Source organism: Gopherus flavomarginatus, chromosome 7 (genome assembly GCF_025201925.1).
Source record: "Gopherus flavomarginatus isolate rGopFla2 chromosome 7, rGopFla2.mat.asm, whole genome shotgun sequence".
Classification (NCBI taxonomy): Eukaryota; Metazoa; Chordata; order Testudines; family Testudinidae; genus Gopherus; species Gopherus flavomarginatus.
In genome coordinates, this window is record NC_066623.1 from 52,350,265 (window position 1) to 52,367,910 (window position 17,646).

General features: G+C 42.5%; 1 protein-coding gene across 12 annotated transcripts in view; it reads right to left on the reverse strand.

Annotated features, from left to right (window-relative positions):
• The window catches only part of PRRC2C (proline rich coiled-coil 2C), a 139,634-nt gene that overhangs the window by 77,114 nt on the left and 44,874 nt on the right, over positions 1-17,646 (reverse strand). For 9 of the 12 annotated variants that reach the window (XM_050962951.1, XM_050962956.1, XM_050962953.1 and 6 more), the window contains exons 6-15: positions 16,959-17,200; positions 16,161-16,240; positions 14,259-14,389; positions 14,083-14,173; positions 13,624-13,771; positions 12,390-12,470; positions 9,923-10,526; positions 8,694-8,863; positions 7,678-7,918; positions 440-653 (exon numbers count right to left, since the gene is read on the reverse strand). In XM_050962951.1, the coding sequence (XP_050818908.1) occupies positions 440-653; positions 7,678-7,918; positions 8,694-8,863; positions 9,923-10,526; positions 12,390-12,470; positions 13,624-13,771; positions 14,083-14,173; positions 14,259-14,389; positions 16,161-16,240; positions 16,959-17,200 (2,002 nt within the window). The remainder of the gene's footprint in view (positions 1-439; positions 654-7,677; positions 7,919-8,693; positions 8,864-9,922; positions 10,527-12,389; positions 12,471-13,623; positions 13,772-14,082; positions 14,174-14,258; positions 14,390-16,160; positions 16,241-16,958; positions 17,201-17,646) is intronic. The other 3 variants (XM_050962957.1, XM_050962959.1, XM_050962949.1) reach the window with 1 other exon arrangement.

Consider the following 17,646-nt stretch of genomic DNA (forward strand, 5'->3'; position numbering starts at 1 on the left):
CCCCCAATAACTAAGCCAATCTCCATCTATTAAGGATTAGGGCGAGACGCTCATGGGGCCAGATTACTTCATATCCGCCTACTATGGGGTTCTTGGGATACTGTCAGAGACAGGATACTAGATTAGATGGCTCAAACCTGTTGTCCAATATAGCAATTCCAATGCACACACAATTGTTCAGTCACAGAACCTTTGAGCTAGGTATGGACTCTTCCTTGCATCTTCCTCAAAACCATACCTGTCAGCCAGATGCCATAAAGCATAGCTGGTTAAATTTAATAACTCACATGTCCATAAGTCATCCGTACCCATTCCCTTGGTAGCAATAAATGATCATGAACACTAACTAATTCACAGTTGCAAGTGTGGCCTACATATCTAAATAAACATAGGAGTCTGGCTGACATGAGTGGCAATACATAAATCAGGCAGGGCTCACCTCAAATCCTCAGGTTCTTCTAGCACTTTAGGAGGAGCACTACCTTGTTGAGGTTCTGCATGGGGATAAGGATCTGAACCCCACATCATGCGGGGCTCTGACAGTGGTACAGTATGTTCTCTTGCTGATCGAGCAATATGTTCGAATGAATCTGAACCAGTTCCCGACCCTTCCATCTGGTCTCTTCTCATTAATGGTTTGGGAGGCATAATTCCTGTGATCAAGAGAGTCAAGTTAAACAGTTGAAATTAATGGCTCAAAATATGATTATTGTGACACAGGGCCAGAAAAGGTTACACAGCCAGCAGACTAATTGACCCAGAGTCAACTTTTAGAAGCATATTAGTAGATAATGTTCATGTTTTGTGTGTTTACATAACTAGTTAGAGGTTGACAATGTAACCACACAGTTCCTGTCTATCACTGTATTCTGTTATTCAGAGATCAAAAGTAGATATTAACATTTAAATCAATTGTGAATGTAATGATTTCACAGTCTTAGTTTCTCTTTGAAGTATGTAACTACCTGTAAGTGGCAGGAGATAGGCAACTGCCTTATGTTAATCCATGTAGCTAATTACTGGTGATGCTTACGAAATAGGAGGTTACTTCAAAGACGCTATTCTTCACTCAAGGAACACCTGCTGTCAAGAGGCTGACAGTAGTCTGCAAAGGGTCTATAAAGACTCTTGGGCCCTGATCCTTTTCATCTTAGATCTGCTTAAGCTTCATCAGGGGAAAATTTGAATTGCAAGACTGAGGTCGCCAGTCCCATCTGGAACACCCTTATACTGGATATTTGGGCACTGGTCTATAACCTAATAAACTGATTCTGAGAAGGACTCTTTCCAACTCTAAAGCTCACCATTCTCCACTATGTAACTGAGGTAAGAACTCTATTCAAGTTTGTATGTATAATAATCTTTTAACCAATACTCTTTCTTCTTTCTTAATAAATCTTAGTTTTAGTTAATAAGAATTGGCTGTAAGCATGTATTTGGGTAAGATCTGAAATAGACATTAACTTGGCGGGTAATGCGTCTGATCCTTCAGGATTGGTAGAACTTTTTTTATATGATGAATAAGATCTTCAGGGTAACCAGTAAGGTACTGCAGAAGCTGTTTTGTTGCTGGCTTCGGGAATCTAAGTATTAGAATAACCACCAGTTTGGGGGATTGTCTGCCCTAAATGAGCTCTCTCAGCATGGCATCACTGGAACCTCAGTCATAATTACATAAAATTTAAACTCTGCCTAAGCTGAAATAAATCAGCAGGATGATGAGCAGAGAACTTGAATACAGATGTTCCCTTCTCATAGACTCATAGATTCTAGGGTCAGAAGGGACCAATGTGATCATCTAGTCTGACCCCCTGCACAAAGCAGGCCACAGAACCCTATCCATCCACTTCTATAACAAACACCTAATCTATGTCTGAGTTATTGAAGTGTTCAAATTGTGGTTTGAAGACCTCAAGCTGCAGAGAATCCACCAGCAAGTGACCCATGCCCCACGCTGCAGAGGAAGGCGAAAAACCTCCAGGGCCTCTGCCAATCTGCCCTGGAGGAAAATTCCTTCCCGACCCCAAATATGGCGATCAGCTAAACCCTGAGCATGTGGGCAAGACTCACCAGCCAGCACTCAGGAAAGAATTCTCTGCAGTAACTCAGATCCCATCCCATCCAACATCCCATCACCGACCACTGGGCATTCTTATCTGCTGATAATCAAAGATCAATTGCCAAAATTAGGCTATCCCATCATACCATCCCTTCTATAAACTTATCAAGCTTAGTCTTAAAGCCAGATATGTCTTTTGCCCCCACTACTCCCCTTGGAAGGCTGTTCCAGAACTTCACTCCTCTAATGGTTAGAAACCTTCGTCTAATTTCAAGTCTAAACATCCTAGTGTCCAGTTTATACCCATTTGTTCTTGTATCTACATTGGTACTAAGCTTAAATAATTCCTCTCCCTCCCTAATATTAATCCCTCTGATATATTTATAAAGAGCAAGCATATCCCCCCTCAACCTTCTTTTGGCTAGACTAAACAAGCCAAGCTCTTTGAGACTCCTTTCATATGACAGGTTTTCCATACCTCGGATCATCCTAGTAGCCCGTCTCTGAACCTGTTCCAGTTTGAATTCATCCTTCTTAAACATGGGAGACCAGAACTGCACACAGTATTCCAGGTGGGGTCTCACCAGTGCCTTATATAACGGTACTAACACCTCCTTATCTTTGCTGGAAATACCTCGCCTGATGCATCCTAAAACCGCATTAGCTTTTTTAACGGCCATATCACACTGGCGGCTCAGTCATCCTGTGATCAACCAATACCCCAAGGTCCTTCTCCTCCTCTGTTGCTTCCAACTGATGTGTCCCCAATGTATATCTAAAGTTCTTATTATTAATCCCTAAGTGCATGACCTTGCACTTTTCACTATTAAATTTCATCCTATTACTATTACTCCAGTTTACAAGGTCATCCAGATCTTCCTGTATGATATCCCGGTCCTTCTCCGTTTTAGCAATACCCCCCAGCTCCATGTCATCCGCAAACTTTATTAGCACATTCCCGCTTTTTGTGCCAAGGTCAGTAATAAAAAGGTTAAATAAGATTGGTCCCAAAACCGATCCTTGAGGAACTCCACTAGTAACCTCCTTCCAGCCTGACAGTTCACCCTTCAGTACGACCTGTTGTAGTCTCCCCTTTAACCAGTTCCTTATCCACCTTTCAATTTTCATATTGATCCCCATCTTTTCCAATTTGACTAATAATTCCGCATGTGGAACCGTGTCACATGCCTTACTGAAATTGAGGTAAATTAGGTTTACTGCATTTCCCTTGTCTAAATAATATGTCACCTTCTCAAAGAAGGAGATCAGGTTGGTTTGGCACGATCTACCTTTAGTAAAGCCATGTTGTAATTTGTCCCAATTACCATTGACCTCAATGTCCTTAACTACTTTCTCCTTCAAAATTTTTTCCAAGACCTTACATACTACAGATGTCAAACTAACAGGCCTATATTTACTCGGATCACTCTTTCTCCCTTTCTTAAAGATAGGAACTATGTTAGCAATTCTCCAGTCGTAGGGTACAACCCCTGAGTTTACCGATTCATTAAAAATTCTCGCTAACGGGCTTGCAATTTCATGCGTCAATTCCTTTAATATTCTCAGATGAAGATTGTCAGGGCCCTCCGATTTTGTCCCATTAAGCTGTTCAAGTATGGCTTCTACCTCAGATGTGGTAATATCCACCTCCATATCCTCATTCCCGTTTGTCATCCTTCCATTACCCCTAAGCTCCTCATTAGCCTTATTAAAGACTGAGGCAAAGTACTTATTTAGATATTGGGCCATGCGTAGGTTATCCTTAACCTCCTTTCCATCCTCAGTGTTTAGCGGTCCCACTTCTTCTTTCTTTGTTTTCTTTTTATTTACATGGCTATAGAACCTTTTACTATTGGTTTTAATTCCCTTTGCGAGGTTCAACTCTACTTGGCTTTTAGCCTCTCTCACTTTATCCCTACATGTTCTGACCTCACTAAAGTAGCTTTCCTCGCTAATCCCACCCTTCTTCCACTCCTTGTAGGCTTTCTGCTTTTTCTTAATCACCTCTCTGAGATGCTTGCTCATCCAGCTTGGTCTACAACTCCTGCCTATAGTTTTTTTCCCCTTTCTTGGGATGCAGGCTTGTGATAGTTTCTGCAGCTGCGACCAAAGTAATTCCAGGCCTCCTCCGCATTTAGATCCACAAGTTCTTCAATCCAAACCACTTCCCTAACTAATTTCCTTAATTCTTTGAAGTTAGTCCTTTTGAAATCAAAAACCCTAGTCCCAGATCTATTTTTGTTTATCCTTCCATCTAGTTTGAACTGAATTAGCTCATGATCACTCGAACCAAGGTTGCCCCCTACAACCATTTCTTCTATGAGGTCCTCACTACTCACCAAAACCAAATCTAAAATGGCATCCTCTCTTGTTGGTTCTTCAACTACTTGGTGAAGGAATCCATCAGCTATCGCATCCAGAAAAATCGGAGCCCTATTATTCTTGCTAGCACTTGTCCTTCAGTCTATATCTGGGAAGTTAAAGTCTCCCATGATCACACATTTCCCATTAATGTTTACTTCATTAAAAACATTAAAGAGGTCTCTATCCATATCCAAATCAGATCCCGGAGGTCTGTAGCACACCCCAAGCACTATCTCAGGGGAGGCTCTAGTAGCTTTCTTTCCCAGTGTGATTTTTGCCCAGACAGACTCTGTCTTGTCCATTCCATCACTTCTTATTTCTTTACAGTTAACCTCCTCATTGATGTACAATGCTACTCCACCACCTTTGCCTTTATTTCTGCCTTTCCTAAACAGCACATAGCCTTCAATACCCGTACTCCAGTCATGACTACTATTCCACCATGTTTCTGTTATCCCTATAATATCCGGTTTCACTTCCTGCACCAGTAGCTCTAGTTCCTCCATTTTGTTCCCTAGGCTCCTCGCACTAGTGTACAGACATCTTAATTTTTGCCATTTGGCTTCACTCACATTCTTTACCCTGCTAGGCACAGACATTCTACCACCAGCATCATCTGTTAGTCTGCTATCTACATTACCCTTCCTCTTTATGCCAATTCTTCTGTCCACAGCTGTATCCCCTCTTACTTTGTTTACTTCCCTCTCAAGGTTAAATTCCGGCGTGGAGATCTCCTGGACATCTCCCAACCATCTCCCTCAAATTTCTAGTTTAAAGCTCTCTTAATCAGGTCGGCGAGCCTCCATCCTAGAAGTCTATTTCCCTCCTTACTCAGGTGAAGTCCATCCCGAGAGAACAGTCTTCTGTCCGTAAATGCTTCCCAATGGCCGTACATCCCAAAGCCCTCCTTATAGCACCACTGCCTGAGCCATCTGTTGATCGCCATAATCTTGTTACACCTTTGTTGCCCTTCTCTAGGAACCGGCAGAATCCCACTGAAGATCACCTGAGCCTCGATTTCCTTAAGCATCTTCCCCAGTCTGGCATAGTCTCCCCTGATACATTCCAGAAAGTATCTAGCCATATCATTCGTTCCCACATGAAGGACAATCAACGGATTCTTCCCTGCTCCCGTTAGGATCCTTTTCAGCCTCAGGTCCACATCCTGTATCTTAGCACCCGGCAGACAGCACACCCTTCTGTTCTCCTGATCAGCTCTAGTTACAGGCCTGTCTATTCTTCTCAGTAAGGAGTCTCCAATCACGTAGACCTGCCTTTTCCTGATGACAGTGTGATTCTCCGGTCTATCCCCCGCACCCACTGGCTGCAAGTCCTCTTGATTCCTATTCCCCCTTGCAATCCTCCTTGGGCTCATATTTGGTGTTGCCTCCATTGATTCCTCCCCTCCTCTTGTAGGACTATCAGCTCTTCTCTTTTTCCTTGCCCTCTCTCCTTCAGCGGCCACCTGCTGTGCCCCTTCTTCATTTTCCAACTCTGCAAACCTGTTCCTCAGTTCTATTTCTCCTTCACTGGTCCGTCTTTTCCTCTGCCTGGTTCTCTTAGTCACATGCTTCCACCATCCACTTTCCTCACCCAGCAGTCTCTCCTCTGAATTCTTTGGTCCTGCTTCCATCTGCACGTCTGAGCTTATCCCTTCAGCCCCCTCGTGTCTGTGCTCCACCATCTGCTCAAACCCCCTCCTAAACTCAACCAGAGTTTCCACCTGCATCTCCAGTCCTTGGATCTTTTCTTCCATCAGCTCTATCAGGCGGCACTTCATGCAGACAAAACTCTTTTCAGGCACCCCCTCCAGGATCATGTACATGCTGCAGCTTCCACATCCAGTCATCCTCATTGTGTCTTTCACTGCTACCTCTGAATCAGTCATAGCCTTCCCATCTAAAGCCTGGTAGTCAACACAACACAAACCCCCAGCAGGCACCAGACCACCACCTTATCCCTTAACTAGCTTGTCAGTTCCTCTGGCTTAGTCTCCCCTGCAACCTCCTCCAACAGAACTCCAACTGAAACTCCCCTGTTTACAGCTCTGTTTGCTGGCTCCTGTGCCGCTGCAGCTGTCTGTGCCGCTGCCTGACTGGCTGGCTACTTATATAGGACCCCTAATCAGGTAAGCCCTGCCCCCTAATCAGGGCTCCACTGCTCTCCCAGCACACTGCCCCTAGCAGCCTCCACACACACACACTACACAATACAATCCACAAACTACAACTTCTGGCACTTCCCCATCTAGTACAGGGGCTGCAGGAGTCGCTTCCACCATACAGAGCCTTCTGCTCATGTTCTTGCTGCCATTATTTGGCCTCCTGCCCTAGACATCCTCAACAGAAGCATCTAACAGCCTCTTCACTATTCCACAACAGCAGCAACATATAGTAATCCATTATTTAGGTATGGTTTACATTCAGTTCAGGTTTGGAAAGTATAAGGGCTAGAGTTTCACTAAAGCTTTGGTTCTGCAGAAATTGATGAGACTTGCCCAGGATAGGCTCCTAATCACCTTGGGCAAGAGGATTTTTCAAGCCTTGAATATCAAGAAATTAAGAGGGAAAGAATATTCTTGTTACATTACTTAGAACAGATATTTCTACCTTTGTATTGCTTCCCCAAATTCTCACCCACCCTGTGAACGTCACCCCACTTTCCCTTCTCATTTCACATGCCAGCTAGCTGGAGAGTCCCCTCTACCAGACATCTGTTATCTTTAAATGCTAGCTTCAAAAGAGATGCAAATGGCAATACTGGAGATTAAAAGTGTGTTCTGTGCAGAGATAACAGGCTGAAAACTTTGAAAATATTGCTGCAATGTTTCATAAGTGCTAGCATTTGATTGCTAGCATGCGAAAACTATGTATCCTAGCACTGTACACTATTCTGAAAAGTCTTAACCTGCATTACTCACATTTTCCACAAACTTGGGTCAGTTATGAGATGAGTGGCAATGGTGGTGAGGCTTATAGCAAAGCTTTTAACACAAAAATAACCAGTCACTACCACATCACTGTAATATAGTACCAAACTGTGGTTTCATTTTATAATCATGTATGGGAATGCAGTAAGATATAAGTATAGTGTACCATTTTTCTAATATTTCTGATATTTAGACAGAAAGAATTTAGTACTTATGTACTGCTTGATGTTTCCACTCAGTGGACAAACAGTGGGTTAGGGAAAGAATCTTCTACCGTTCAAAAATACTGCGAGAATGCTCACTGAGAATGCAGGCTGGGTTTTACCTGGATGCATAGGAGGCATATCTATAGTAGGCCTTCCTGACATCATTCGTGGGTCCATGTAAGGCTGCATCATAAGCCACCGTGGATCAAAGCCCATAGAAGCTAAATGCTGAGGATGTGGCTGCATGGGTTGGTAAAGAGGTCTATGCTGGGGAGGGACAGGACCACTGGAAGGTTGTGATGGAGCAGACTGTGGAAGCACCCCTTGCTGCTGCTGCCACTGTTGCTGTTTCATCTGTTCCTACAACGTTACAGATATGCAATATTAAAAGAAGACTCATTCATAATATGAAGTGACTTGCATGCCATTCAGATAATCCTTGGAAACTAGAGATAAGAGCCAGTTATCTCCAGAAAAGGGTCTATCAGACTGCAGAATTACTTAACTTAAGAACAAGGCACAATAATCCAGAATATGTCAAATGCATGGGGATAAATTGAAGTAATAAGATTAAGGGAGAAAACACGAAACAGAACAAATAAAACTAAAACCCCCTCACCCTCAAATTAGCTACAAAGGCTGCATGGTTTTCAGAGAGAAGCAGGGCAGGGCAATCTGTACTGTAATACAGAAATTTTGCAGGATATCTTTCAGGCAAGTTATTTTACAGATTTAATACTCAAAGGTATCAACATGTATGAATCCTTTAGGAAATACTGATTAAAATAACATTCTACAACCCCAACATTCTGCAAATACAGATCAATGGTCTAGACACAGCAACTGGTGTAAAAAAAAACCATTACATTTTAACAATGCTTTTATTTTTGGCTCATTTGGACACCTTGCCTTCATGGAAAAAGGCAAATAAACTGCCTCTATAGAAGTACGCCTGCCAGTACTGCAGACAACAATACAAGACTGAAAACATTCCAGTATCTTTACGAAAGGTATCACCCAATAATGAGTTTCATCTCCAGTGTGAGGATTAGGAGTCCCAAGATCAGACCTGTACTCCATTACTCACTGGTAAATAAGCCCTTTATTTTTTGATGCTAATGGATTGGTTGCTTACCTGTTGCCTCTGAAATCTCGGTGGTAGCGACTTCTGAAACTGTTTAGAGTAGCCTGAGGAAACAGCAGGTCGAGGCTGAGACCCTGAATCTGGCTCACTTTCATGAGCCACTTGTGAACTCTCTTTTTCATTCCGACTATCTTGTCTGGTAAAAACTGGCTGTTCTTCTGCTATAAAGATATTCAACGTTAGTTTGCACCTACCACATGTCAAACTAGTCTTCACTTTCACGTTAATCTGCCTATCAGATAGACTGACTATCTTAACTTTAAAAAGACATGGCTTTCTAAAATGAAAACACCTTGGATACTTATCAATTTATTCTTTTAGTGTTCTGCTAGGCTAATTCTATTAATGGAAAAATAAAAAGCTTACAGGGATGAAATGAAAATTAGTCTCCTGGAGACCATAGGTCAACAGCTACTAATTCATCTCATATATGGAGTATATTCTATTGTTTACCTAAGTAAACCGCACTGCTGTTTATGTTGTAAAATTAATACACATGGGATTGCTATGCAGCCAAGTTTATGCTGACGTACAATTTTGAATTGCCTGACTTATTTTGATTGTGCAACCTCTAGGCTGATTAACAATAATTTTGCACTTTAAAAAAAAGAAATTTGCCTGTGCTTAGTAAGAGATGGTATGTAAATAGTCCCAATTAGGTACTGAAGACCAAAATCAATGGTGGAAACTAATGGATGCTCTCAGCACCTGAGGGTGAGAGAGGATAAAGAAAAGATAATTAGGTGCGTAAGCTCACAATTTACTACATGTAATAGATTAAGTTTAAATGTGTGCTTGTAGCAGCTCTCTCTTTGGGTGGGGTGGCTGGAGAAGAGGTGTTACTGTTCTGCAAGGTTGGATTAACAGAATAGTAACATCATCAAAATATATGCTTGCTTATACTACGCTGCCTGTATCTTGACAAGACTGATGGCTTTTTCCTCCTCTTTATCAGAAGGAAGCTTAGATTTTGCACAATGCAGCAAAAATTGCAATGTGTGGGATTCACAATTTTTTCATGAATAACTCGTTTTCCTGATGAAATACAGCATTCAGGTCTGGGTCCTGAATCAATTAGTGAATTGGGGTTGCAATGTGCCCATGGCAATGTGTGCTGAATATGATCAAAGATAACTGTACAAATTAAAAATCATAACTTGTATTAATCCCAGTGGTTCCTTATTTTTAAAAAAGGGCAGCTTATAACAATTCATACAAACCTTTCTCTTCCTTATTACTGCTATTTTCACTTTCTTCTTGTTTTTCTACTATTACAGGTGCTAGCACTGGTTCTTGAGGCTCAGGCTTCTCAAGCTCTAATTTCTCTTCTGTTTTCTCTTTCTCGTCCTTTTCTCTCTCTTCTTTCTCCTTCTCTTGTTCCTTTGCTTTCTCCTCCTTTTCTCTCTCTTCTCTCTCCTTCTCCTGTTCCTTTGCTTTCTCCTCCTTTTCTCTCTCTTCTCTCTCCTTCTCCTGCTCCCTCTCCTTTTCTTTTTCCCTCTCCCTCTCCCTTTCCCTCTCCTTCTCCCTCTCCCTCTCCCTTTCCCTCTCCCTTTCCCTCTCCTTCAGAGGGTCCTCCCGGGATGGTTTGGTCACGCAGCCAAATTTCTCATTTAACCGTTTTAGCTTCTCAGCACAAGCTGCTTTTCTTTGTTCTTCCATTCTTCGCTCCTCCTCCTCTCGCCGCTTACGGGCTCTCTCCACTGCTGCTGAAATTTCTGCTTGCTGTCTTCGTCTCTGCTTCCAAATTTCATCTTCATCTGGTGCCAGTTTAGGAGGTAAGAGGCCCTGTCTTCCAGGTCCTGTCTGGCGATCTGGAGGTGGATGCTGTAACATTAATATAAGTAATGTAGCACATATCAAGCAAACCTTTAGTATTCAAATCACCTTTCTATATATAACAATATGTAGTAATCAGTATTTGGTTGGCACCTTCAAAACAGAAGAATCCAACCCATGAGTTGCTAGCAGGTTTGTGGGGCATAAACCTGGTCCTAATTTCCTGCTGTAATTCAAGTCTACTGACTGGTGCTCTTGTTTTTTCTGCTTTTAGGGTAGTGGTTTTCAAACTTTTGTACTAGTGACCTCTTTCACATAGCAAGTCTCTGAATGCGACCCTCCTTATAAATTAAAAACACCTAATATATTTAACACCATTATAAATGCTGGAGGCAAAGCAGGGCTTAGAGTGGAGACCGACAGCTCGTGACCCGCCCCGTGTAATAACCTTGCAACCCTCTGAGAGCAGTGACTGCTACTTGTGAAATCAGGAAGAGCAGGAAGTAATGTCTGAGAATCCCTGAACCTCCACTCACTCCTACAGCAAGAATTGGAGACATGGAGCTGTTCCACCACTCCTAGCAGCTGGGAAGAGGGTGTGGATGAAAAAGACAGGAAAAGAATTTTACCACTATCAGAAGTTCCCTCAAGAATCTCAGGAGTTATTAGATTCTGGGACCCATGACGAAACCCAGGGTTGTGAGTTCAATCATTGAGGAGGCCATATAGGGAACTGGGGTAAAGTTCTGTCTGGGGATTGGTCTTGCTTTGAGCAGGGGGTTGGACTAGCTGACCTCCTGAGGTCCCTCCCAACTCTAATATTCTATGATTCTAGAGAAAAGTTGAGAATTATTACCTTAAAAGTTTCAGCTGGTGCATTTAATTTATTCTGATACCCGCTTTCACAAATTTTTACTCATGGTAATTTATTTTTAACAAAAAAATGTGGGTGTGTAAGCCACAATGGGGGTGTTGAAAAAACTGGATTTCAGGTAACCTAACAAGCACTGTACTACAAAACTTAATGGGGATCACCAGTGATTTTATTTCAGCTGAAAATAAATGAAGGTGTACACATCTGAATAGAAAGAAAGGGAGATAAAGATTGGGCCTGGCCTTCTCTCGCAGCAACAGCCAGATGTAAAACTGTGCAAAAGGCTGTCTCTGAAATCCCCTTTGGGAGTATGCAAGATCCACAAAGCACCACTGGGGAAAAAATTCTAGGCAGGAGCCAGAGAAACTTAAGCCAGCAGGAGCAGACACTGAAGCATCCTCAGCAGGGATTCTTAGACACTGATGCTGCCAGACTGCATTCTACAGTTTACACACTGGACATTCTTTCCTCTGTGCTGACTGTTTGCTCTAAACCCTTCATGCCTTTTTTCCTCTCAATATCTTCACCTCAGCTGCACTCCACTCCTACTTTGAGACTCTTCTCCTTCCCCTTGGTATTCCATTGAGCTAGTCTCCACATAAAGCTTCACCCACTGAATTAATCCCCCCTAACTCATGTGTAAAAACTAACTATCATGAAACATACAACATTTGCAAGCCACCACTCTGTTCCCTCTATTTTTGTGTTACAACCCTTTCCCTGAGCTTTTGTCTTGTTTATTTAAACTAAGATCTTTAGGGCAGGGACTGTCTATTACTTTACTTTGTAGAGTGTCTAGCAACAATTTTCATTTATTGGCAACTACAAGCTACTCTAACAGAAATAATAAATTCTGCATCATTCTTGTTGATCATCACACAAAATGCCCAATACCATTATAAACTTCCTTCCTTACAGGTGGAGCATACAGTCTGTTCATCCCCACCCTCCCCTCAAATTCTCTCTGATACAGTTAAGCACTTGACACTGAGAATCAAGATTCTCCAATGTAAATCTGATCTTCTGTCTTCTCCTACCTGTGTTGGAATAGATTTTGGATGAAGTGCAGAACTGCCCCTCTCATGTACAGAAGACTGTGCTGGTGTCAGACCCCGCTCCTATTGAACAAAGAAAACAGTGTTGGAGTAACTAGCTTGATGGAATGTATGGTCAGTCTTGCAGATCCTCTAAATAGAGACTGGTTTCCTGTGGCCTTTAACCATGTCAACATGGACCATCTGCGTTCAGTTTAGATACAAATATAGAAGGGCAACAAAGTAGTTTTCACTTTTATGTTCAAGGGCTAAGTAACAGTCATATATCCAAGGAACAGAATTTGGATTTAATGCTGAAAAAAATCCCACTGTTTTCTATCATTCAGATAAGTGACAATTCCTGGAAGATTTTATGTGCCACCCCCCTTTTAAAATTAAATATATTTAAAGTAAAACTTGGACTAAGTAAGGTTTCTTTGATGCACATTTCAGCCTTCCTTGTCTTCATTGTAACTGGTGAAAGGAGGGGGGAAAAAAGTTTACCTTTTCAGTGAAATTCTCAGACAAAGCCAGAACGTTACTTCCCTGAAAAACAACACTAAAGAGTACATCTCCAGTTGGGACCTGGGCAGAACTTACATTATTATGCACTTGCAGACCAATCTGTGCTATGGGGTCAAGTAAAAAATAGAAACCCTGAAGTGTTGAGTTTCTACAGTATGCGTGCGTGTGTGTCCAAGACAAGTTGCGTGAAAGAGCTCTATTTAGAAGCAAGCTGAGCAAAAAGTTCTTTTCTCCCCCTGGCCCAATCTAGCAGCAAGCTGTAACAGGCTCAAAGAAAGTTACAAAATTTTGACAAAGAGTGCAGTGAGAAGAACTAAAATGACGTTTTTGATATCCACAAAAAAGCTTGAATTGACTATTCAGGGAAAAACAAAACTTACTCCTGAAGTTTTGGAAAAAGGAAGCATGTTGCAGATTGCACTTGCTGTTTCAGTTACAGAGTTGACAATTTTTGGAGGACACAAAGCAGACCTGCTCAGGTAGAGAGATATATCACATCACAGTGGCTGCCACTGGGTAGTTACAATAAGGATAAAACACACACAGTAAGTAAAAGTGACTTCATAGCACGCTGTGGTAACTTTGGTAAAAGCATATGTTTTAATGGCAATCACTTGAGACTTTCAAAGTGTCTAGGGAGGAAGAATGGGGAAGAATCCACAGAAAGGATTCTCAAGGCACAGGTAAGAGAAAATAAAAACAAACAACAAACCTGGTCAAACTGAGTGCTTTTGCCATAGGGACCTCTGGCTCCTGGTGACTGTGGAGGAGCCTGGGTACAGGATTTACTGCTAGACCGTTCTTCTGCTTCTCTCTGTCCATCAGGGCTCTCAGAGTCTTTTGAAGGCATTTGTTCATCACTGCATATAAAAAAGAGAAATCAAACTGAGGGTCTGTTTTGAGTACTTTCAGTAATACTTCTTTTCTCCCACTTTCTGCCATAGCTTTTTAGACTGCAAGCCCTACAGGGCAAGAACTGTCCTTTTACTACACATACATATAGCATCTCACTCAAAACTGATTGTTTTGCGTTACATTAATGCCAGGAGACCCCAATCAATTCATCATTTGAGAAACTAAGTTGTCAGCACTGATGCTCCACTGAACTTTCCCAAAGAAGTTTTTCCATCTACAAGTGTGGCAGCTCAGAAGGCTTGGAGCACCAAATTACCTGCTTTCCCTTTTATCTTTCTGATTACTTCCTTGCTCATCATCATCACTGAAGTTCAACTGCTCGGTGTAATCTACCTCACTCTGAGCACCTATCATAGGAGCAAAAATTCAGATTAATATATTAAAAGCATTCAGCATGCAAAGAGCAAGTCTTCATAGGTTTGATGTTCTCACCAGCCCAGCCTTCATCAGCCTCAGCATCCAGATTATCAAATTTATCAAGTTCCTTGAGTTCACTAGCACTAAGGATGGACGGACGCTCGACAGGTTCTGAGCACCAAGAGGGCCCTCTTCCCCGCGGGCCTCTAGAACAAAGGAAGAATGCAAACAAAATAAATCAGTTTATATAGCAATATCTACTCTTCCCATGATAGTAACTAAGATCTTTAAAAGCACGATACAAAAGGCTAATTTATAGTTGGAGACTAAAGCAATAGGCTATTTTACGTATACATTACTGCTTTTCCCTTATTAGCGGAGGGACAAAGTTTATACTACTTAGCCATGTTTAGCACATTCTGTATTATTTTACGTATAATTACTGATGAAACAATCAGTTTTTATTATTTGTGAACGTCTAAAGAAAAAGGAAGGAGGAATATTTCTAAATCAAGTAGCATTATAACGAAGAAAACTGAGTGAAAGGACCCCCGTCTCCCTTATTTGTGCATCTCACACAAAGCACCATTACATGGTCAGTAAATACTGAAAAAAAGGGTTCTCGAGATTGAAACTGTTATTCAGTGATTTTTTCATCTCTTGGAAGGGGAGAATGAAGTTTATATTGATAGTTTTTATATATTATACAATTTATATATGCTAGAACAGAGGTGGGTAAACTTTTTGGACCAAGGGCCATATCTGGGAATAGAAATTATATAGCGGGCCATGAATGCTCACAAAATTGGGACTGGGGTGCGGAAGGGGTTGTGGGCTCTGTTTGGAGTGCAGGTTCTGGGGTGGCGTCAGAAATGAAGAGTTCAGGGTGCAGGAGGGGGCTTCGGGATGATTTTGGGGTGTAGGAAGGTGCTCTGGGCTGGGATCAAGGGGTTCAGAAGGCGGGAGGGGGGTCATGGCTGGGGCAGAGTGTTGGGGGGAGGCTCAGGGGTACAGGCTCCGAGTGGTGCTTACCTCAAGCGGCCTGCGGAAGCAGCGGCATGTCTCTTCTCTGGCTCCTATGTGGAGGTGCGGCCAGGCAGCTCTGCATGATGTCCTGTCCACAGGCACTGCTCCTGCAGCTCCCATTGGCCGTGATTCCCGACCCATGGGAGCTGTGGGTGCAGCGCTTGGGGCAAGGACAGTTTGTAGAGCAGAGCCCCCTGGCTGCCCCTGTGTGTAGGAACTGGAGGGGGGCCATGCTGCTGCTTCTGGGAGCTGCATGGAGCAGCCCCCAACCCTGCTCTCTGGGTGGAGTGGGGCAAGCCCCAGACCCCGCTCCACAGTGGGAACTCGAGCGCTGGATAAAAACAGCTGGCAGGCCGAATGTGGCTCACAGGTCATAGTTTGCCCACCCCAGATTGAATATGTAGCCCTACTTTTATCACACAAAACAAAGAGCTGCCCTTCTGGGTCAGATTAATGGTCCATCTAGCCCAGTATATGGTGTCCAACAATGGCCAGTACCAGAGATTCAGAGGGAGTATACAGAATAGGTCAGTTGGAAGCATTCATCCCATCTTCCCCCTCCTCGCTTCTGGCACTCAGAGCTTTAGGGTTGCATCCCTGACCATCTTGGCTAACAGATATATTGTGGGAAAGGGTAAACAATACTTCTCGATTCACTTTTTCCACATCATTCATGATTTTATAGATCTCTCTCATATTTCCCCACAGTTGTGTCTTTTCTTAGCTGAACAACCCTAATCTTTTTAGTTTCTGCTCGTACAGAAGCCATTCTAAACTCCTGATCATCTTCAATGCTCTTCTCTGAATCTTTTCCAGATCCACTATATCCTTTCTGAGATGGACTGATCAGAACTGGACACACTATTCAAGGAGTGGGCACACCATGGTTTTACATAGTGACATATATTTGGTCACTACTCATGCAATTCTAGTATTTATGAAAGTTATTACCTGCTAGCCTCAGATGAAGTAGGGAACCTGCTGGGACCCTGCATTGCAGGATATGCCATTCTAGGATATTGATTAAACATCTAGGAAAGGAAGCCAAAAATTACCAAACTTGCTTTTAGATATAGGAAAAACTGATTTAAAAATATAGCTTCATTAGAACTGCCAATGCCACTACTACAGAAGCCCTTATGAAAGAAAGAGATTGTGTCTTACAATCCAAGGAGACTGTTCACATTAAATAGTGGGTTGAGCTCAAATTACAATTCCCTCACTTAAAGGCAGGTAGTTGCCCTGCATGACATGTTGAAACTCAAGACAGATGGAGCCATGACAGGGCTTCATATACATTAATGCTTGTCAGTGGCTATCAGCTGTGGCTGCACACCAAATTCTCTTTCCATAGGAAAGATGTGGTCTAATAGGAAGATCAGGCAGTATGAGATTAAATTACAAACCAAGTAACCTCCTGCCAGAAGGCTGGGACTGGCTTTAATATGGCAATAGAACTTGCTCTTGGAAAAGGAGGTGTGCAAGTTTTCCCCTAGGAACGCACCTATAAACCACCTTAATGGGAAGAGAAGAGGAAGAAAAACCCACACAGTCCCAAACACCTCTGTACAAAGAACAAAACAAAACAAGAGTTAACATTGTTTTTCTTGATTTGTGCACCATTTAGAAACCAAGCCAATAAGTGCTCCAAAGAAGGAATAAGATGTTTCAGGTTAACCATCTAATACTAGTATTCTTTTGATTCAACTACTCACACTGATACTTATATAAGATACAGAAGTTACTTACATAGGGTGGCATCATTGCTTTGTACTGGGAAGAGACAGCAGGTTGTTGCTGACCATTCAGCTTGGGCTGAGGTGGCTGTGCTACCCGAATATCCCTTTTTTCTGCTGCCTTGGGGACATCATTCTGTTCTGCTGGTCCTGTTGCACTACCATCTTCTTGGCCAAGAGGCTTAACTTCTTGATCAGTTGGAGAATTTGGGGTGTTGAGATTCTTAACTCCACCTTCTCTCCAACTAGCAACATCTGCATGGAAGGAACCAGTACAGGAGAAAGACAAGCACAACTTTAAATATGCTTCTGATTTGTAACAAAGTAAATGACACTTCTTATCCAATTGTTTTCTGTGATGTAGCAACACCAGTGCAAATGATGAACATGCCTTGTAGTCTGTCATTCAGGCAGGTGGCAGCCACTGCAGATAAAGGGCTGTTGGCTCCCATTCCTCCTCCTCTTCAGCCCATCTCCAGATTACTCTTCTCTGAGAACTTCCAGCGATGAAATTTAAACTGGCTAGCCTGCTCTACGCTCCATAGGTTATGGGATGACTTAGGAGGGGTATCTGTGCTGGTACTGATATAAAATTATTTTTCCCCCAAGATCTCAGTGTAGATTAAGTAGACTGCTGCAGCAACAGGTCCCTGAAGAGACAATGTCAAGTGGAAGCCATGGAGTAATCCACTTTTGAGTGG